General features: G+C 47.2%; 1 protein-coding gene across 1 annotated transcript; it reads left to right on the top strand.

The window, feature by feature from the left end:
• The first annotated feature begins 1,133 nt into the window (after positions 1-1,133).
• Positions 1,134-2,063, top strand: LOC129546158 (vomeronasal type-1 receptor 2-like). The gene has a single exon (XM_055411009.2). It carries the CDS (start codon positions 1,134-1,136, stop codon positions 2,061-2,063), a length of 930 nt encoding a protein of 309 aa, XP_055266984.2.
• Positions 2,064-22,790: the final 20,727 nt, after the last annotated feature.

Raw genomic sequence — 22,790 nt, 5'->3', positions numbered from 1 at the left:
ATGCTTTTCGCCCGCTGGGGCAGGACAGCACAGCTAGAGTGGGCTGGAGCTGGGGACGTCCCTTCCCAGGTGAGTCAGGCGCTGTGCGAACTCCAGCTGGTTGGGCTCTAGTTAACCACCTTCCCAGGAAAGCAGATTCGGTTAAGAAGAGCCCAGTGCTCTGGTGTATTTGAAGATGTTGGCTTTCCTCTCCCGGTACCGGAAGCAGAAAGGGATGGATTTCTCTCTGATATCAGTGGAGGGAAGTATCACCTGTCTCACAGGACTGTGGGATGAGTGGTCCTCCTGGAGATTCTGTCAGCCTCCTGCACACTGAGTCCCCGTCGATCCATCCATCATGATGGAGGATTTCCTACCCAGGGCTTCCTCCCGAGGGCTTTCTGCTCAGGAGCCTCTGCTCTGCTGTCTTGGCTCCTCCTCCTCCCCGCTGTCCCTTTCCTAGTGGAGGCAGCCATTCCCCTGCCTCTCACCTCTCTTACTCATCCAAGAATTTTCAGTCTATTCGGTGTTTTCCTTGTTTTTAGGACACAGAGGCGACTCCCAAGCTCCTCACACAAGGAACTAGAAAGTGCAGGTCCACAATTGATTTTTTCAGTTATACTGTGTGTGGTAATTCGGATGAAATATGAGTTGAAAGTGTGAATAGCGGACTCTCCTGCAACTGTGTTAAAATTAGTTGGGCAGTCCTTAAAGCTCACCGGGATTGTGCATTTTCCATTTCTTTCTTAACACAGGCTTACAACAGGCAGGAATGTCTCTAAGGGGTTAGTGTATCTGCTAGTCTGTCTCCTGCCACATTGTCATACACTCAGCACAGATTTTGTAACATCTGTTATGCATCACACCATGTTACTGAACCAGTGATGTGGTTCTTACCTTCATGGACCTTACATGCTGGTGGAGAATAGGAAGTGCCAAAATAATGGAAATAAATATAACCAGAGTGAGAAGTGTAACCGGTGTCATGGCTGTGTGTTCCAGGCTGAGCCCCTGCTGTGGAGCACGACCGTGTCTCCCTTCTCAGAAGAGGAGAAAGCAGGAATTCTTTCCCAGCGTTGGTTCTGTGAGACGCCTCCTGATGGCGACACCAGCTCAGCCCCCTTTCCGCTCCCGGCCACTCTGACGTGCTCTCCATGTCTTTTCACAAAGATGCCCTGAGAAACGCAGGGGAGGCGGCTGTGAACGCCATCTTTCTGCTCCAGATGGTGGCTGGGGCTCTGGGCAACGCCGTCCTTTTCTCCCGCGGCATCTCTCCAGTCTTCCTCGGCCACAAGCAGAGACCCATACAGATGGTTCTGCCACACTTGGCCCTGGCCAACCTCCTGGTTCTTCTCTCCGCTGGGGTTCCCCACACAATGGCAGCTTTCGTGTCAAGGAGGCCCCTGTCCAGCCTTGGGTGTAAGTCTGTGTATTACACACAGAGGGCGGCTCGCAGCACCGTCCTGTGCTCCACCTGTGTCCTGAGCACCTGTCAGTCCTTCACTCTCTCCCCCAGGAGAGCCGAGTGGGTGATGCTCAGGGGAAGGGCCCCCAGGGTCACTGGTGCTTCCTGTTGGGTCTGCTGGATGTTCAGTCTCTTAATGAACATCCTTGTTCCTCTGAAAATCACTGGTCCCTGGGACACACACAACTCTACTGATACTTGGGGCAAGTGGTTCTGTTCACCCTTGGCTTCTAAAACAGGCTTTGTCTACCTGTGGTCTTTCTCTGATGCCGTGTTTCTGACCCTCATGGGCTGGTCCAGTGGCTCCATGGTGCTTCTCCTGCTCAGACACCGCCAGAGAATGCAGCATATTCACACCCGCAATGGACACCACAGATGGCCCCCGGAGACCAGAGCCGCCCACACCGTCCTGATGCTGGTGGTCACCTTCGTCATCTTCTACGTGCTGAATTCCACTTTTTGTTTTTATATCACTGTTGTTTTAGAGTTTCGTCTGTGGTTGATACAGACTTCTGATGTCTTGGCCTCATGTTTTCCCACTGTTTCCCCCTTTCTGCTGCTCCTAAGGGATCCTAGAACGCCTAGGATCTGCTCTGGAGCCGATAGAAATAATGCTTAAGGTGATAAATATCTGGTAGACACCTTCAATGGTAGCTCACTCTCTTTTTTCAGTATTGAGTGACTATTAAGGTATGATAAGTGTGACATCATATCACTTCAGGACTTATAGTGTTGAGTATTTGTACACTTACACACGACGAGTTCAGTAAGTCTCGTTACCCACCTCTGCAGTGTACCGCACTGACGGAACTTTTTTCTTGTGGTGAAAACTTGGAAGATTGATTCTCTTACCACTTTTCATCATGTGACACAGTATACTTAACTGCTGAAACATGTTGTACATTACATATCCGTGACTTACCTATTTTATAACTAGAAGTTGGTACCGTTGAAGTCAGTGCTGTGCTCTGCTTAGTCGCTCAGTCGTGTCCAACTCTGCAACCTCGTGGGCTGCAGCTCGTCAGGCTCCTCTGTGCATGGGGATTCTTCAAGCAAGAATACTGGAGTGGGTTTCCATTCCTCCCCCAGCAATGGAGGATTCAGTTCAGTTCAGTTCAGTTGCTCAGTCGTGTCCGACTCTCCGCGACCGCATGAATCACAGCATGCCAGGCCTCCCTGTCCATCACCAACTCCCGGAGTTCACTCAAACTCATGTCCACAGAGTCGGTGATGCCATCCAGCCATCTCATTCTGTGTCATCCCCTTCTCCTCCCGCCCCCAACCTTTCCCAGCATCAGAGTCTTTTCCAGTGAGTCAACTCGTCGCATGAGGTGGCCAAAGTATTGCAGTTTCAGCTTTAGCATCAGTCCTTCCAATGAACACCCAGGATTGATCTCCTTTAGAATGGACTGGTTGGATCTCCTTGAAGTCCAAGGGACTCTCAAGAGTCTTCTCCAACACCACAATTCAAAAGCGTCAATTCTTCGGCGATCAGCTTTCTTCACAGTCCAACTCTCACATCCATACATGACCATGGGAAAAACCATAGCTTTGACTAGACAGACCTTTGTTGGCAAAGTAATGTCTCTGCTTTTTAATATACTATCAAGGTTGGTCATAACTTTCCTTCCAAGGAGCAAGCGTCTTTTAATTTCATGGCTGCAATCAGCATCTGCAGTGATTTTGGAGCCCAAAAAAATAAAGTCTGACACTGTTTCCACTGTTTTTCCATCTATTTCCCATGAAGTGATGGGACCAGATGCCATGATCTTCGTTTTCTGAATGTTGAGCTTCAAGCCAACCTTTTCACTCTCCTCTTTCACTTTCATCAAGAGGCTTTTGAGTTCCTCTTCACTTTCTGCCATAAGGGTAGTGTCATCTGCATATCTGAGGTTATTGATATTTCTCCCAGCAATCTTGATTCCAGCTTGTGCTTCTTCCAGCCCAGCATTCCTCATGATGTACTCTGCATATAAGTTAAATAAGCAAGGTGACAATATACAGCCTTGACGTACTCCTTTTCCTATTTGGAACCAGTCTGTCGTTCCATGTACAGTTCTGACTGTTGCTTCCTGACCTGCATACAGGTTTCTCAAGAGGCAGGTCAGATGGTCTGGTATTCCCATCTCTTTCAGAATTTTCCACAGCCATAAAAAGGGTGAAATAATGCCATTTGTGGCAACATGGATAGCCCTCAAGAGCACTCTGCTGATTGAGATAGACTGCACAGAGAAAGAAAAGTACTGTGTGACATCTGTACGTGGAATCCGAAGAAGCCGAACTCACGGGACAGAGAGTGAGACAGTGGTTTCCAGGGGCCGGGAGGTCGGGGGAGCGAGGAGATGGTGGTCAGAGGGCACCGAGTTCCAGTTATAAAATGAATAAGTTCTGAGGATCTGATGCACCTCCTGGGGCCCGTACCTAACAGGACGGCACTCTCCACTCACCATATACTAGAAAGTCAGTCAGAGAATACATCTCCCATGTCACCCCCACCCGCTGGGAGAAAAGTTAGTTCTGTGAGGCGATGGAGGTGTCAGCCTTCCCGTGGTAATAATTGCACCGTATATTCCTGTATCGAAGTACATGCTACACCCCTGACACTCAGATACTTCCCATGCCAGTGATATCTCAGTAAAGCTTCCTGAGCCAGCCAAGACGCTGCGGCTTCCCCGGTGGCCCAGTGGTTAGGACTTGGCCTTCCATCGCAGGGGGCGCGGGTTCCATCCCCGGCCGGGGAGCTGAGATCCCTCATGCCTCTCAGACAAAAGTGAAAAACGTAAGACAGAAGCGGTACTGTAAGAAATTCAGTAAGGACTTTACAAACGGTCCACGTGGCGGGGCGGAACTATTTAAAAAGAAAGAAAGGCTCTGTGATGTCCTCAGTGCTTCCTGCTGGGGGACACACCACGTCTGCCTGTCCCAGCCCTGTCACGGGCACCTGGCAGGTGTCTCCATTTACACGGACCATGGGCCCTGCGATCGGTGTGCGAGTTCTTTGCTGGGAGACGTCCTGAGACTGTCCTACTATCCGGCTGCTCATCACGGCGCACCTCCTTAGCTCCCACCACAACGCGCTGCCGAGCCAAAACACAGGCAGTGGTCTCGTTTCAGCCTTCAGCGTTTACTGGTAGGAGTCTGCTGAAGGAAGAGATTTCCCTTCACCCATGTGTGCGTGGAGTCATTCATTTTTACTCAGGCCAGAAAAACTGCTAAAGCAGGAGGTGCCAGCAGCCTCTGAACGCGGGCAGAGACCCGGACGCTGAGGGGATCTTGTTTCTATTTGGAGGATAATTGCTTTACAATAGTGTGGTGGCTTCCGCCTTACATCGACGTGAATCAGTCACAGGTGTACACGCATCCCCTCCCTCCACCTCCCAGCCCTTAGGGAGCACTGGGCTGAGCTCCGCGCGTCTTACGTCAAACTCCCACTGGCTATCTGTTTTACATACGCTGATGTGTGTGTTTCAGTGCTGTTCTCTCAAATCATCCCACTCTCTCCTCGCCTCGCTGTGTCCGCAAGTCAGTTCTCTACATCTGCCTCTCTGTTCCTGCCCTCCAAACAGGCTCATCAGGACCATCTTCCTCGACTCCATACGTATCTGTTAATATATGATACTGGTCTGTTTCTGACTCACTTCACTCTGTATGACAGGCTCTAGGTTCAACCACTTCACTAGAAGTGACTCAATGTGCTCCTTTTATCGCTGAGTAATATTCCATTACACACACACACACATGCATATATACCACAACTTCTTTATTCAGTCACCTCTCAATGGACATACAGGGCTCTTAAAGCTCACTCTGAGTCCAGAGCAGGAGTGGAGAGACTTGTTGAGCAGAGGCTGCAGTGTTCAGAATCCTGGTTGTCAATCCGTTTTCAGCCATTGCTTGTCCTGTGCCATCTGGGGTGGATGCCCACAGCCCACACTGAGCCTCTTGGGGGCCTAGCCAGCACCCAACGAGCATCTGTAGGATGGGTTGAACTAAGCAAGGTGGCAGTGGGTTTCATCCCCAAGTCACGTAGCAGAGTCACCACTTTTCTAACTCGATCTACACAAATGGTATGATGATCAACAACTTGTTACTGGGCTTCCCTGGTGGCTGAGTGGTAAAGAACCTGCCTACCAATGCAGGAGACACAGGTTCAATCCCTGGCCGGGAAAGATCCCCTGGAGAAGGAAATGGCAACCCACCCCAGTGTTCTTGCCTGGGAAATCCCATGGGGAGAGGAGCTTGACGGGCTACAGTCCATGTGGTCGCAAAAGAGTCGAACACAACTGACCAACTGAACAACAAAAACGAGTTTGTCGTGATCCCTCCAGTTATAAACCGAACTCTAGGGCTTATCCTACCCTTTCCCTCTTCTGCGCTTATAAATATTCCACCAACAGTGAGAAACCTGGACCACATCCACCTCAGTCTAAGTGTCATCTGCTCAAAGGAGGCTGAGATGCGTGTTAGCCCAGTGCCTGACCACCCTGCCCATCGTCTGTCTATATTGTTGGATTAGCCAAAAAGTTCACCCGGGCTTCCAGAAAAACCCAAATGGACTTTTTAGCCAACCCAAGACATAACGGAAGAGAAAAAACGAATACCTTCATGGAAGGAGAATAGCTACTGTGAAGAGGAAGATTTTATTCCAGTTATAGCCATTTGTGCGGTATATAAAAACATTCACCTACTCAGGGTCCAAGACTGCCGGGAGAAATATCAATAACCTCAGATATGCAGATGATACCACCCTTACGGCAGAAAACAAAGAAAAACTAAAAAGCCTCTTGATCATAGTGAAAGAGGAGAGTGAAAAGTTGACCTAATGCTCAGTTCAGTTCAGTTCAGTTCAGTCGCTCAGTCGTGTCCGACTCTCCGCGACCCCATGAATCACAGCACGCCAGGCCTCCCTGTCCATCACCAACTCCCGGAGTACACTCAAACTCATGTCCACAGAGTCGGTGATGCCATCCAGCCATCTCATTCTCCGTCGTCCCCTTCTCCTCCCGCCCCCAACCTTTCCCAGCATCAGAGTCTTTTCCAGTGAGTCAACTCGTCGCATGAGGTGGCCAAAGTATTGCAGTTTCAGCTTTAGCATCAGTCCCTCCAATGAACATCCAGGATTGATCTCCTTTAGAATGGACTGGTTGGATCTCCTTGCAGTATAAGGGACTCTCAAGAGTCTTCTCCAACACCACAGTTCAAAAGCATCGATTCTTCGGTGATCAGCCTTCTTCACAGTCCAACTCTCACAACCATACACGACCACGGGAAAAACCATTGCCTTGACTAGACGGACCTTGGTTGGCAAAGTAATGTCTCTGCTTTTTAATATACTATCAAGGTTGGTCATAACTTTCCTTCCAAGGAGCAAGCGTCTTTTAATTTCATGTCCTTTTCATTCTAGGGGACTGGAATGCAAAAGTAGGAAGTCAAGAAACACCTGGAGTAACTGGCAAATTTGGCCTTGGAGCACGGAATGAAGCAGGGCAAAGGCTAATAGAGTTTTGTCAAGAGAATTCACTGGTCATAGCAAACACCCTCTTCCAACAACACAAGAGAAGACTCTACACATGGACATCACCAGATGGTCAACACCGAAATCAGATTGATTATATTCTTTGTAGCCAAAGATGGAGAAGCTGTATACAGTTAGCAAAAACAAGACCAGGAGCTGACTGTGGCTCAGATCATGAACTCCTTATTGCGAAGTTCAGACTGAAATTGAAGAAAGTAGGGAAAACCACTAGACCATTCAGATATGACCTCAATCAAATCCCTTATGATTATACAGTGGAAGTGAGAAATAGATTTAAGGGACTAGATCTGATAGATAGAGTGCCTGATGAACTCTGGATGGAGGTTCGTGACATTGTACAGGAGACAGGGAACAAGACCATCCCCATGGAAAAGAAATGCAAAAGAGCGAAATGGCTGTCTGAGGAGGCCTTACAAATAGCTGTGAAAAGAAGAGAAGCGAAAAGCAAAGGAGAAAAGGAAAGATATAAGCATCTGAATGCAGAGTTCCAAAGAATAGCAAGGAGAGATAAGAAAGACTTCCTCAGTGATCAATGCAAAGAAATAGAGGAAAACAACAGAATAGGAAAAACAAGAGACCTCTTCAAGAAAATTAGAGATTCCAAGGGAACATTTCATGCAAAGATGGGCTCGATAAAGGACAGAAATGGTATGGACCTAACAGAAGCAGAAGATATTAAGAAGAGGTGGCAAGAATACACAGAAGAACTGTACAAAAAAGATCTTCCCGACCAAGATAGTCATGATAACGTGATCACTGACCTAGAGCCAGACATCTTGGAATGTGAAGTCAAGTGGGCCTTAGAAAGCATCACTACTAACAAAGCTAGTGGAGGTGATGGAATTCCAGTTGAGCTATTACAAGTCTTGAAAGATGATGCTGTGAAAGTGCTGCACTCAATATGCCAGCAGATTTGGAAAACTCAGCAGTGGCCACAGGACTGGAAGAGGTCAGTCTTCATTCCAATCCCAAAGAAAGGCAATGCCAAAGAATGCTCAAACTACCGGACAATTGCCCTCATCTCACACGCTAGCAAAGTCATGCTCAAAATTCTCCAAGCCAGGCTTCAGCAATATGTAAACCGTGAACTCCCAGATGTTCAAGCAGGTTTTAGAAAAGGCAGAGGCACCAGAGATCAAATTGCCAACATCCGCTGGATCATGGAGAAAGCAAGAGAGTTTCAGAAAAACATCTATTTCTGCTTCATTGACTATGCCAAAGCCTTTGACTGTGTGGATCACAATAAACTGTGGAACATTCTGAAAGAGATGGGCATACCAGACCACCTGACCTGCCTCTTGAGAAACCTGTATGCAGGTCAGGAAGCAACAGTTAGAACTGGACATGGAACAACAGACTGGTTCCAAATAGGAAAAGGTGTACGTCAAGGTTGTATATTGTCACCTTGCTTATTTAACTTATATGCAGAGTACATCATGAGGAACGCTGGGCTGGAAGAAGCACAAGCTGGAGTCAAGATTGCTGGGAGAAATATCAATAACCTCAGATATGCAGATGACACTACCCTTATGGCAGAAAGTGAAGAGGAACTCAAAAGCCTCTTGATGAAAGTGAAAGAGGAGAGTGAAAAGGTTGGTTTGAAGCTCAACATTCAGAAAACAAAGATCATGGCATCTGGTCCCATCACTTCATGGGAAATAGATGGAAAAACAGTGGAAACAGTGTCAGACTTTGTTTTTTTGGGCTCCAAAATCACTGCAGATGCTGATTGCAGCCATGAAATTAAAAGACCTAATGCTCAACATTCAGAAAACTAAGATCATGGCATCTGGTCCCATCACTTCATGGCAAATAGATTTGGAAACAGTGGCAGACTTTATTTTTGGGAGTTCCAAAATCACTGCAAATGGTGACTTCAGCCATGAAATTAAAAGATGCTTACTCCTTGGAAGGAAAGTTATGACCAAACTAGACAGCATATTAAAAATCAGAGACGTTATTTTGTCAACAAAGGTATGTCTAGTCAAGGCTATGATTTTTCCAGTAGTCATGTATGGATGTGAGAGTTGGAATATAAAGAAAGCTGAGCACCGAAGAATTGATGCTTTTGAACTGTGGTGTTGGAGAAGACTCTTGAGAGTCCCTTGGAGATCCAACCAGTCCGAGGAGATCCAACCAGTCCATCCTAAAGGAAATCAGTCCTGAATATTCATTGGAGGGACTGATGTTGAAGCTGAAACTCCAATACTTTGGCTACCTGATGTGAAAAGTGACGTCGCTCAGTCGTGTCAGGCTCTTTGCAACCCTATGGACTGTAGACTACCAGGCTCCTCCGTCCATGAGATTTTCCAGGCAAGAATACTGGAGTGGGTTGCCATTTCCTTCTCCAGGAGATCTCCCCCACCCAGGGATTGAACCCGGGTCTCCCGCATTGTAGGCAGACGCTTTACTGTCTGAGCCACCAGGGAAGTCCTGATGTGAAGAGCTGACTCACTGGAAAAGACCCTGATGCTGGGAAAGATTGAGGGCCTGAGGAGAAGGGGCTGACCGAGGATGACATGGTTGGATGGCATCACTGACTCAATGGACATGAGTTTGAGTGAACTCCAGGAGTTGGTGATGGACAGGGAGGCCTGGCGTGCTGCGGTTCATGGAGTCGCAAAGAGTCGGACACAACTGAGCGACTGAACTGAACCGAACAGGGTCCAAATAAGTTTCCCCAGAAAATTCTGGTTTGGGAAGAAGTGGAATCACAGAAGTGAAGTGAGTGAACTGTTTGCGCCTTCGCAGTAAAAGTGAGGACGGCGCCGACACTGCGGGTTTGGGGTCCCTGACCTGAGGAGTGACAGCAGACAGGGCCTCAGGTGTTGACAGCTCCTCATCCTAAACGGTGACTTGAGAAGACTCTGCTGCTGCTGCTAAGTCACTTCAGTCGTGTCCGACTCCATGCGACCCCATAGACGGCAGCCCACCAGGCTCTGCCGTCCCCGGGATTCTCCAGGCCAGAGTACTGGAGTGGCTTGCCATTGCCTTCTCCGTGAGAAGACTCTGAATTAGCCCTAAAACAAGGATGAAAACATGAACACAGACCCAGTGAGAAGCAAAAGACAGCAAAAAAGAACAACTTCTCAGTGGGAAGCCTGTTGGAAGCCCACGGGGATGTGTGGTTGCCCAGGGCCAGGGGCATTCGGACCATCACGTGGGGTGGGTGTTGGCCCAGGGCCGGGGGCATTTGGACCATCACATGGGGTGGGTGTTGGCCCAGGGCCGGGGGCATTTGGACTATCACGTGGGGTGGGTGTCGGGCAGTAGGAGCACTAGATACAAAGAGGCGCTTGAGGCAAATCTTTTTAAATATAGTTTGAGTTTTTTAAATTATGAAAGTGTGATGACACATTTACAGGAGACCTGGAAAATACAGAACAAGGTTACATATAGTTCCACTATATATTACAATTATTTTTAAGTGGATAAATTAAGATTTTGTTTTGAGTTTCAATATCAAACTCTCAAAAATTAATAGAACGAATATACAAAGAAGTAGAAAGATATAGTAGACCCAAAGAGCACCGTGAATCAATTCAACATAATTCAGATTTACATAATTTTCACACAGCAACAGGGTACAAATTCGATTCAAGTTCCCATAGACTGTAAACCAGGAGACACTGGAATATATCCTGGCACATAAAACAAGGAGCAAACATTTCATGGTCTAAAGGTATTCATACAGAGTATGTTCTCTTACCACTTGGAATTATGTTAGAAATCAATGTCAAAAGATATTTGAAAGTAACCCACATATTTGCTGGGGGAAACTGAGGGCAGGAGGAGAAGGGGGTGACAGAGGATGAGGCGGTTGAATGGCACCAGTGACCCAATGGGCATGAGTCTGAGCAAATTCCAGGAGATGGTGAAGGACAGGGGTGCCTGCTGTGCTGCAGTCCATGGGGTCGCAAAGAGAGACGACTGACAAAACGGCAAGACAAATTTTCAAGTGCAATGTGACATTTACCAAGAGAGACCTTCGACCTGGCCATCAAAAGCCACGTGGGGCAGATTTTTATAAAGCATCAGCGACTGGATGTTTTAGTGTCACGGGCTGTGTGGTCTCTGCCACACCTGTTAAGGCCGCCTTTGCAGGTAGACGCTGCCCACAGACAACGTGGAAACAGGTGTGACTGCGTCCCAATGAAGCGCTCGAATAACTGTCCCAAGAGAAGGCATCATCCTCCCGTGGAGGCCGGGGGCATTAGGGATCCACAGCATTTTGAGGTGGGAAAGATGCCTTCAAAGTGGGCTGCTGTCCAGCTTAGAAAAGAGCCCCAGCCGTAGGAGCAGGAACCAGGGAGCGTGAAGTCACTGGAGCCAGACTCCTGACCGGGATGGAGCTCAGAGCTGTGATGAGATGACGCCGCCCCGAGGAGCACGCCCCGGAGAAAGCGCAGGAAGGAAGTGACTGGTGCGCCTTCGCTGTCCCTTTAATGCCCCACTACGCTTTCTCAGCTTTGATTTTCCACCGAGGAGCACGCCCCGGAGAAAGCGCAGGAAGGAAGTGACTGGTGCGCCTTCGCTGTCCCTTTAATGCCCCACTACGCTTTCTCAGCTTTGATTTTCCACAGAGGACACAGAAGTGTCTTCACCTGCGGTCTGGCTGTTCCGTTAGTCTCTTTAATTGCTTCATCAACCGAGAGGGGGATGAACAGCATGGGGTTAAAACCGGCTCCTCACGGGACACGCGCCACGCTCTCCGTGCAGACAGCGTGGCCGACCCCGCCACTGCGGGGGTGGTGGCGTCTGGGGACCCTGTCCCTGTAACTGTAGACTCACCAGCCCCTGGCCCACCCTGGTCGACAGTTCTCTGCACAGAGCTCCGGAGTCAGGTCCAGGCAGGTGTGCGCCGCCTCGTGTTCAGTCTCAGGGCAGAACACAAACAGGACAGAGAAAGTCTCGGAGAGGACTGTGGAGCTGTGTCTGGGCACCGACCGTGGGCAGGACACGTGCTGACCCTGCCTCTCTGCGGGTCCACACCCGGGCTCCAGCTGGACGAGGCGGCGGCTTAGGGGGCAGAGAGGGGGTTTTCAGTGGGGTCCTCGGAGGATTTGCCGTAAGCGAGCTTCAAGTCAGGACTTTTTCTGAGAAAGAAGGTTTTTAAAACAAGATTCACTGCGGCTACAGTTAAACCTAGCACTCTGGAGTCCCAGGGAGTCTGCAGGGAATCATAATTCAGAGGAGAGCTCAGACAGATGGATGTCTGCATTTCTTCCATCTGCTGTGGGAGATGCTGGGGAAGAGCCGGAGGGGAGGGCCCCTGAGTGCAGTCGCTGAGAGCAGAGCATCTGTGAAGGGAAGAGAGCAGTGCCTGTCCTCACACGGCTCTCAGGGCACAGAGGAGGGAGAGGAACGACAGTGTGAGTGTTGCCAGGAGGCTGAGAGCGAGGCTTGGTCATGGTGACCGGGGGCGACCAGCAGGTGTGTGTGGCCAGGTGCAACCACTGACCGCAGTCTGAGGAGCAGTGCGGCGAGTGATGTGGCGGAGACGGGCTTCGAGGAGGAGGGGAACAGGAGTTGCTGTGATGAAGCCAAAACGCATTTCTTGCTTTGTTTAAGGAAAGTAAATTCAGCTGCGGCTAAGTCACTTCAGTTGTATCCGACTCTTTGCGACCCCATAGACAGCAGCCAACCAGGCTCCCCCGTCCCTGGGATTCTCCAGGCAGGAACACTGGAGTGGGTTGCCATTTCCTTCTCCAATGTGTGAAAGTGAAAAGTGAAAGTGAAGTCGCTCAGTCGTGTCCGACCCTTAGCGACCCCAGGGACTGCAGCCTACCAGGCTCCTCCATCCATGGGATTTTCCAGGCAAGAGTACTGGAGCGGGGTGCCATTGCCTTCTGAAAAATTCAGCTGGACTTAGAAAAAGGATGCAAGGACAGCAGAGCTGCAGACCAAAAAGAGTTTCCTGAGGGAGAACATCCTCGCGTTCCTGCAGCGGTGAGTAACGAAGTGAGTGTGTTCCTTTCAGAAAACCAGCGCTTGGTCTCGTTGGCCTCCCTGCTGTCTCTCTGGTTCCCACTGTGCTCACTTCTGCACTGCTGCTGCTAAGTCACTTCAGTCATGTCCGACTCTGTGCAACCCCATGGACGACAGCCCACCAGGCTCCGCCATCCCTGGGATTCTCCAGGCAAGAACACTGGAGTGGGTTGCCATTTCCTTCTCCAACATGTGAAAGTAAAAAGTGAAAGTGAAGTTGCTCAGTCGTGTCCGACTAGTAGCGACCCCACGGACTGCAGCCCACCAGGCTCCTCTGTCCATGGGATTTTCTAGGCAAGAGCACTGGAGTGGCATGCCATTGCCTTCTCCGCACTTCTGCACTAGTCTTTGTTATTTCCTTCCTCCTGCTAACTTTGGGCTTAGTTTGTTCTTTTTAGTTTTGTGACGTATAAAGTTTGAGATTTTTTTGTTTTTTCCTTTTTTTTTTGCTCTTACTACTTGTATTTTTAGATTTTAAGAAACAATCTTCTCTTTATCAGTAATTAGAAATTACTTATTTCAGTAACTAGAGACAACGTATATAAGTTTATACTGATACGACCCACAGAACCTTCATCTTCCTTAGGAAATTTAGCATCACTGTGGCTTCTTTCTTTCTAAAATGTTTTTCAGAAAATGAATCCCCTTGAAGAATGTTTTGTATTATACAGACTAGTTTATGTTATGCTGGAAAGTTACATTTCAAACAAAAATGTTTGTAGTTGAAAACAATCCCAGTGTTTGCTGTTGCTGCTGCTGCTGAGTCGCTTCAGTCGTGTCCGACTCTGTGCGACCCCATAGACAGCAGACCACCAGGATCCCCTGTCCCTGGGATTCTCCAGGCAAGAACACTGGAGTGGGTTGTCATTGCCTTCTCCAATGCATGAAAGGGAAAAGTGAAAGTGAAGTCGCTCAGTCATGACCGACTCCTAGCGACCCCATGGACTGTAGCCCACCAGGCTCCTCCATCCATGGGATTTTCTAGGCAACAGTACTGGAGTGGGGTGCCATTGCCTTCTCCAGTGTTTGCTGTACTGGTCAGTAATATCCAGTATATTCCTGTATATAGTTCCAATATCCCGTATATGTTATTCCAGTATCCAGCATATAGTTGTTATGCTAAAAATCTCCCTCTTAACTTTTCCACCTTACAAAACTGGTCCCTACAAAACTCACCTGAAAAAACAGGTCATTCTGACTGCTGTGAAATGGTATCTCATTGTGGTTTTGATTTGCATTTCTCTGATTATGAGGGATGTTGAGCATTTTTTCGTGTTTGTTAGCCATCTTTATGTCTTCTTTGGAGAAATGTCTGTTCAGTTCTTTGGCCTATTTTTTGATTGGGTCGATGCATGTTACAGGATGCTTGGGGCTGGTGTGCGGGGATGACCCAGAGGGAGGATAAAGGGAGGAGGAAGGTGGGAGGGGGGTTCAGGAAGGGGAACTCATGTACACCCGGGGCGGATTCATGTCAATGTATGACAAAACCAACCAATATAATATTGTAAAATAATTAGCCTCCAATAAAAAAAAGAAAAAAAAACAGGTCGTTATTTTCTCTCTCCCCAGCCACTAGTATCCACCATTTTACGTTGATGTTATATATATTTGACGACTTATATACCACATGTATGTGGAATTCTAAAGCACTTGTGTGTGTGTGGCGGGTTTATTTCACTGGAATATTGTCTTCGAGTTTTATCCATGTTGTTCCTTCCTTTTAAAGGCCGAATAATATTCCATTGAGCTTTTACACTGTGTTGTATTTATCCATTGATCAGAAGGTCAACATTTGCGTTGTTTTCACCTCTTCACTGTTGGAAAAGTGCCACTATGGACATGAGTTTGCAAATGTATCTTCAGGTCTTTGCTTTCTGTTATTTTGGACATGTCCCTAGTATTTGGATGACTCAGTCCTGTGGTGTTTCTAGTTTTGATTTTTTGAGGATCTGCCATGTGTTTCCCACGGTGATTGCTGCATTTTATAAAGTTAACAACAGTGCACAAGTGTTTGAATGTCTCCTTCTCCTCCAAAACAGTTGTTATTTTCTGGGTTTTTTCAAGAGTAACTAAGCTAATTTGTGTAAGATAATGTCTTCTTTTGGTTTTGTTTTGCATTTAGCTAAAAATTCATGCTGACTGCAGCCATAAAATTAAAAGACGCTTACTCCTTGGAAGGAAAGTCATGACCAACCTAGATAGCATATTAAAAAGCAGAGACATTACTTTGCCAACAAAGGTCCGTCTAGTCAAGGCTATGGTTTTTCCCGTGGTCATGTATGGATGTGAGCTGGACTGTGAAGAAAGCTGAGCGCCGAAGAAGTGATGCTTTTGAACTGTGGTGCTGGAGAAGACTCTTGAGACTCCCTTGGACTGCAAGGAGATCCAACCAGTCCATTCTAGAGGAGATCAATCCTGGGTGCTCATTGGAAGGACTGATGCTAAAACTGAAACTCCAATACTTTGGCCACCTCATGCGACGAGTTGACTCACTGGAAAAGACTCTGATGCTGGGAAGGATTGGGGGCGGGAGGAGAAGGGGACGACAAAGAATGAGATGGCTGGATGGCATCACCGACTCAGTGGACATGAGTTTGAGTGAACTCCGGGAGTTGGTGATGGACAGGGAGGCCTGGCGTGCTGTGATTCATGGGGTCGCAAAGAGTCGGACACGACTGAGCGACTGAACTGAACTGAAAAATTCATCATCTTAAGCACCTTTTCATTTTCTGGTTGCCCATTTGTGTATCCTTTTTAGAGAAATGTCTATTTAAAATCAGTTGGTCATTTGTTAATCAGGTCGTTTGTCTTCAGTTGCAGGAGTTTTTTATATATTTTAGATATATTTAATATATTTATTAACACCTTATCAGATATGTGATTTGCAAGCATTGTCTCCTGTCTTGTAAGTTTATTTCACTCTGTTGACTGTGTCCTTTGACTCACAGCAGTTTTGAGGTTGATGTGGTCTCTTTCGGGTTGTTTTTTTTTTGGCTGTGCTGGGTCTTCGTTGCTGCATGCAGGTACTTGAATATGCTGCCCACACCATTCTGATGCTGATGGTCACTTCTGTCACCTGCTAATTACTGAGTTCTCTTCTTGCTACTTGCATCATCACTTTAGTGGGATGTCACATATGGTTGATGTAGGCCTCTTACATTTTGGGCTTCGTGTTTTCCTGCCCTTTGCCCCTGGCTGCTGATTTCTAGACACCCTAGAGCTCCTTGTTTCTGCTCTGGAAATGATTTAAATGACTGTTGAGAATCTACTGATATAGTCAGTTTCAATAATAGCCATGTTTACATTGTTCAGTAATAATTAACTGAATAACAGTTGTTTACATAAATCCCACAGTGATCTTTTATTTTTTCATTTTCAGTTGAATTATAATTATCATAAAACATTGTATACATTGATGGTGTACGGTGTGTTGGTTTTATACATTTGTATATTGCAATGACTACCACCATAGGATTAGTTCAGGGCTTTAGCCCATCAAATAATTATCATTTCTTTTTTTATGGTGGGAACAGTTAAGATCTAGTCTCTTAGCAACTTTGAAACTTATAATACAGTGTTGTTGACTATAATCACTACTCTGTCCAAAATCTCTGCAGGACTTATCTACTCACTCCAGTTTATACCCTTAAATACACATCACCAACTTCCCACCCCACCCCCCACCCCCACCCCTCGCCTCTGGCAACCACTGTTCTCCTGTTTTTGAGTTTGGTTTTTTAAGATTTCACATATAAGTAATAACATACTGTACTTTTCTCGCTTTGACTTACTTCACCTAGCTTAATGCCTTTAAGGTCCATCTGTGTTGTCACAAATAGCATGATTCCCATCTTTCTAATGGCTGGATTACATATATATATATAATTATATATATATATATATAGAGAGAGAGAGAGAGAGAAGGGCATAGCAACCCACTCCAATATTCTTTCTTGGAGAACTCCATGGACAGAGGAGCCCGGCAGGCTACAGTCCATGGGATCGCAGAGTCGGTCACAACTGATTGACTAACACTTTCACACATTTATATATATATATATATCACAACTTCATTCATCCGTTGATGGACACTTAGGTTGTTTCCATATCTTGGCTATTGTGGGTAGTGCTGCAATAAACTTATGGGTACAGATACCTCTTCAAGCTTCTGTTTCCATTTCCTTTGGATATATATCCAGCCTGAAGTCGAATCATATGGTAATTTTATTTATGGAGGAACCACCATATTTCTTACAGTGGCTCTGCCAATTTATAGCCCCAATAATATACAAGGGTTTATACCAATAAACTAATAATATATATTGGTTTATACCAGTAATGTACAAGGGTTTCATTTTTTCACATCCGCACCAACACTTGTGTTCTTTATGAGAGCCGCTCTAACAGGTGTGAAGTAACATCTCATTGTGCTTTTGTATTTTTTCCTGATCAGTGACGCTGAGCATCTTTCCGTGTGCCTGTTGGCCATGTAGACACACCTTTGGAAGAGTGTCTGTCCATTTCCTTTGCCCATTTCTTCTATTGGGTTATCTTCTCCCACTTCATAGATTCTTTTCATTTTGCTGTTTCCCTTGATGTGCAGAAACTTTTAACACCGATAGTCCCACCTGTTGATTACTTTTTTCTTTTTGCTTCTGGTGCTTTTGCTCTTGGTGTCATATCTAAAAAATCACTGTCATGACCGATGTCAAAGGGACCTTCTTCCCTATGTTTTCTCTCAGGATTTTATAGCATCGGGTTGTACACTTACATCTTTAATTCATTTTGAGTTAATTTTTGTGAGCTGTGTACAATAGGGGTTACAATTTCATTTTTCTCCTTTGCCTTATTCAGTTTTCCAATAACAGTAGGTGGGAGAGATTGCTCTTTCCTCAACAAGTGTCTGTCGCTCCCTTGTCAAATGTTACTCGACAGGAGACGTGTGAATTTACCTCTGGGTCTCTGCTTTTACTTTGGTCTTGTGCCTGTTTTTATGCCAGTACCACACCACACACAGTTAATAACTCCAGCTTTGTAGTGATTAACACAGTGTGATGCCTCCAGCTGTGTTCGTCTTTCTCATTATTGCTTGGGCTATTTGAGGTCTCTTGTGGTTCTATACAAAATTTGGGGGAAATTTTTTTTCTATTTCTGTGAAAGATGCCATTGAAATTTTGTTAAGGATTGCATTGAATCAATAGCTGACTTGTGTAGTATGGACACTTTAATAATGTCAGTTTTCCAATCCATGCTATGGATCCTACGATGCTATGTCTTCTTCAGTTTCCTTCATCAAGGAAGTTTAGTTTTCATCAAGACTTATCAAGTCTCATAGTTTTCATTGTAGAGAGCCTTCACTCCTTAATTTAACATATCCCTAAGTATTTTTTTTTTTCAATCAAGGAGGTGGTTTCAGCTGAAGCCTGATCCCATGGGGGCTGTGAAGTGTGGATGGAAACACAGCTAGAAGCAAGGGTGTGTGGACTCTAGTTCAGTGGGACCTTGGCTGGGGGCCTTGGGGGTGGGTTGGAGGGCTCGCCCAGCGTGTCCACGTGGGAGAGCGGCAGTCCGTCCGGGCAGGTCTCCAGAGTCTCCTGAGCCTGTCCCTGCAGGGGGCTCCATGCGCCACCCCGGGAGAGGGAGTCCACGTGTGGGTCCATCCGGGGCACAGTCTCTTAACAGTTGTGTTTGGTTGCTCATTGTTTTCTTTGATATGCTCAGAGTCAGTGGTGCCTGGCTAGGCTTGGGTGTGCACTGGGGCAAGGAGATGTGGGGCAGTCAACTGGAACATTCCTCCAGACGCACAGAGGAGATCCTGCCACGCGTGTATCATGTCGTCGTTCACTCGCTCAGTCAGGCCCAACTCTTTGCCACCCCGTGGTCAGTAGCCCACCAGGCTCCTCTGTCCATGGGATTTCCCAGCAAGAACACTGGAGTGGGTTGCCATTTCCTCCTCCAGGGGATGTGCCCAACCCAGAGATCAAATCCACATCTCCTGCATTGGCAAGCAAGTTCTTTACCACTGAGCCACCAGGGAAACCCATTATATCGTGAGTCTCCCCCTAAGTTCATTCCCCTCTGAACATATTGGCTGCATGCAGCACAGTTTCCCCCATAAATATGTCACAGTGTATCTCTCAACAGCAGCATCAAAGTTCCAGCTTAGAGGACAATTATCATTTTAAATTCTCCAGGGAAAGGACATATGAGGGGGATATCGACAAAACTAGATCCAGCTCAGTATAAATGACAGTTGAAATCAGACAAGGTGTTCCCGAGGTGTATGTGAGTGGGATTTTGTTACTATCGGCTGTCGTTTTGTGTGCTCAAAAACGTGGGTTCCAATTGTATTTTTAGGATCAAGTAGTGTCTTTGACTTTCACACATTGGAGAAGGAAATGGCAACCCACTCCAGTGTCCTTGCCTGGAGAATCCCAGGGACGGGGGAGCCTGGTGGGCTTCCGTCTATGGGATCACACAGAGTTGGACACGACTGAAGTGATTTAGCAGCAGCAGCAGGAGCAGTGTCTTTGAAATTTACCTATTCAGCATAAAATAAAACAAGTTATCTGGTGAAGCACAGTGTGAAAGAATCATCCCTAAGATTAGGTTTTAGATCCTGACACCTACTCGGCAGGAAACCAAAGACAGCAGGAGCATCTGGGATCCAGCGGGCAGGGTGCGGCTGCCCCAGGGCCGGCTGCGCACGGGGCTTTGAGGCAGAGCAGGAGGTGGGGCTGGAAGCCACCACTTTCCCGAGTTGCAGGAGCAGAGTCAGAATGTGACTGTTTCGGGCTGTTGAGTCCCACGTTCTGTATCACACATACTTTCTGTTGTCATTGTAGTGCGGGATCATTGTAAGGCATCCCCGAATCCCAGTGAGCTTTTAGTGAACAATCAACCAGCAGTAATGTACAGGGTGTGTTTCTCTTTCTGACTCACTTCACTCTGTATGACAGACTAGATCCATCCACATCTCTACAAGTGACCCAGTTTTTCCTTTTTTTGGCTCAGTAATATCTTCCCTGGTGGCTTAGAGGTTAAAGCGTCTGCCTCCAATGCGGGAGACCCGGGTTCGATCCCTGGGTCGGGAAGATCCCCTGGAGAAGGAAACGGTAACCCACTCCAGTATTCTTGCCTGGAGAATCCCATGGACGGAGAAGCCTGGTAGGCTATAGTCCACGGGGTCGCAAAGAGTCGGACACGACTGAGCGACGGAACGGAACGGAATATTCCATTATATATGCACCTCCTCTTTCATCCACTATCTGTTGATCAACATCTAGGTTGCTTGGTTATTACAAATGGTGTTGCTATGAACACTGGCGTGCACGTATTAAAATAATACTTTATGTTGTTTAAAGTGATGAAGGCATTTTAGGTGATAAACTTTAACATGTCATGAAATAGCCCCTATTCAAAACACTGCAAAATACAGATGAAGGAAAAGGAGACTGTTAGAGGATAAAGGATAAAGAATAAATAAGCAGCCTGTGGAAGATGAAAAACATCTGGTGGTCTGGGACCACTTGGTGAAATTCGTTTGGTGTGAGGAGAAACCAGGAAATGCGTGCAGTGCTCAGGGGCTGGCTGACTGGACACACTGCATTTCTGGTCCAGGGAAACATTTACATGAGATTTATCTCAGTTTTGCTTTGCTGACATGTCACCCTGGGTAGGAGAAGCACCGTCTTAGACCTGGACAATTATTTCAACATTAACAAAAATAAAAGTACTTCCAGGATAAATTGTTCACCTTTCCTTGTGGTAAACTCCCTCTGTCCTCAATAAAATCTCACTTATTCCAGAAATAAATTCTGATGGGACTAAGGAGAAGTAAGGAGGGAGGAGGGAGCGTCTTTCATACAAGCCCCCGCAGGGAAGTCTCACTCCACAGCTGAGCGGTCAGAGGAGGCCACAGGAGAAGCTAGTGGCCTGGAGGTGGTCCAGTTTATGGAATTTCTTCTTCACTCTCAGATTTCTCCAGAAGGCAGATTTGAGAGAGCAGGGGCCACAGCACGGAGGCATTTGTTAACTTAGCAAGTGTCGTGTGGGGTCAGCCTGGTGCCCGGCAGTGTGCGTGCACTTAGGGATGTGTGCCCCAGAGCAGAGGGCTGAGTTTGGGTCTCTGCACAGGCAGGACAGCAGCGTCTCCCCTCTCTTCAGTCTCCAGAGCTTGCCGGGCTGCACCGTTGTTCAGTCGCTTAGCCGTGTCTGACTCTTCGTGACCCACTCTTTGTGCCTGAGTCCAGCAGGCTCCTGTGCCCACAGGCTTCTCCAGGCAAGAATACTGGACATTTGAACATGTATGATTTTGAATGTGCCGTACCTGCATCTATGGTTTGGGGAGAAGGCATTTGTCCTCTTTGGGGTTCTCTGGGCTTCCTGGACCGGCGGTTTGGTGTTGACATTGTTTGGGGGAAAATCCTCAGTCACTGTTGCTTCAAATGTTTCTTTTCTCTTTCTCTGTCTTACCTTCTGATGACCCCGTTGTGCATGTCTTCCACCCTTGATGCTTCTCCCACAGCCCTTGGATACTCCCTTTTGTGTTAAGTCTCTGTTCTGACCTTGCAGTTTGCAGATTTCTATTGACAGATCCTCAAGCTCAGACACTCTTTCCACATCTACTAACATTTCCTCCAACCTACTAACAAGCCCATCAAAGGCATCCTTCGTTTCTGAGACAGTGTTTGGGTCTCCAGCATTTCTTCCTAGTTCTTCCTTAGAATTCCCCTCTCCTGCTCTCGTTGCCCAGCTGTTCCTGCACGTGTCTGCTTTATCCACTAGAGCCCTCAGCACAGTGATCATAGCTGATTCACCTTCCAGGTCTGACCATCCCAACATTCCTGCCATGTCTGCATCTGATGCTCGTTCTGTGTCTTCAAACAGTTCTCTGCCTTGTAGCATGCCTAGGAATGTTTTCCTGATATCCGGACATGGTGTACTGGGTAAAAGGAACCGTTAATAAACCTTTAGCAACGTGGTGGTGAGGTGTGGGGAGAGGGGAGCGTCCACCTCCTAGGATGAGGTCTCAGTCGGTCCCTGAGCCTGTGCCTCTGGACTGTGAGCCTCCTGTTTCTCCATGCTTTTCTCCCCCTTGGATGGGACAGCATGGCTAGATTGGGCTCGATGCTAGGGATTTCCCTTCCCAGGTGAGTCAGGCTCTGAGAAGACCCCAGCTGCTTAGACTCCAGTTAAGTCTCTCCTGAAGGCAGACCTTGGTGGTGTATTTGAAAATGGTTTCTTCCTCCGTTCCCCACTGAAAGCACAAAGGGAGTTTTTACCCCATCAGTTACGTTGCAGCATTTCCTATCCCGGCAGGCCTTGTTTACAGGCTGTCTCCATCATGAGTCTCTGCTCCAGAACCTTGAGCCCCGCTAGTCACTGTCTGTCTCTCGTCTTGGAGGCAGTGGTGCCCCTGTTTTCTCTCCTCTCTTGATGATGCAAGAATTTCCATCCTATTCAGTCTTGTTACGATGGAGTGCTGACTTGAATGAGCTACTTGAGTGAGGACCTGGAAGCCTGAAGACTCATTTTTAAGTCATTGGTTGTCCAGTAAGTCTGATGAAACAGGAGCTTGCTGTAACTCACTTGCACACTGTTAAACTTAGACCATCGTATTAGCTCGACGACACTTTTCCATTTCCTCTCACTGTGCTCGGTTCATACGTCCTTATCATGGGTAGAAAGGCCGTGAACTCGCAGGGGCTGGAGCGCACCCCTGCGTCTGTGTTCTGTCACACGCTCACACAGTACATTACTGAACACCCATCACAGGTCAACCGTGTCACTGAACAGGACAGACCTGGTTCCTCAGTGCGT

The sequence above is a fragment of the Moschus berezovskii genome, chromosome 22 (genome assembly GCF_049115385.1).
Source record: "Moschus berezovskii isolate FMDL1 chromosome 22, NW_MosBer_1.0, whole genome shotgun sequence".
NCBI classification, from domain to species: Eukaryota; Metazoa; Chordata; class Mammalia; order Artiodactyla; family Moschidae; genus Moschus; species Moschus berezovskii.
This window is presented reverse-complemented; position numbering and strand designations above follow the sequence as displayed.

What these genes read in the sequence shown, in the direction of transcription:
- LOC129546158 (XM_055411009.2), top strand. Translation starts at nt 1,134, where the DNA reads ATGTCTTTTCACAAAGATGCCCTGAGAAACGCAGGGGAGGCGGCTGTG.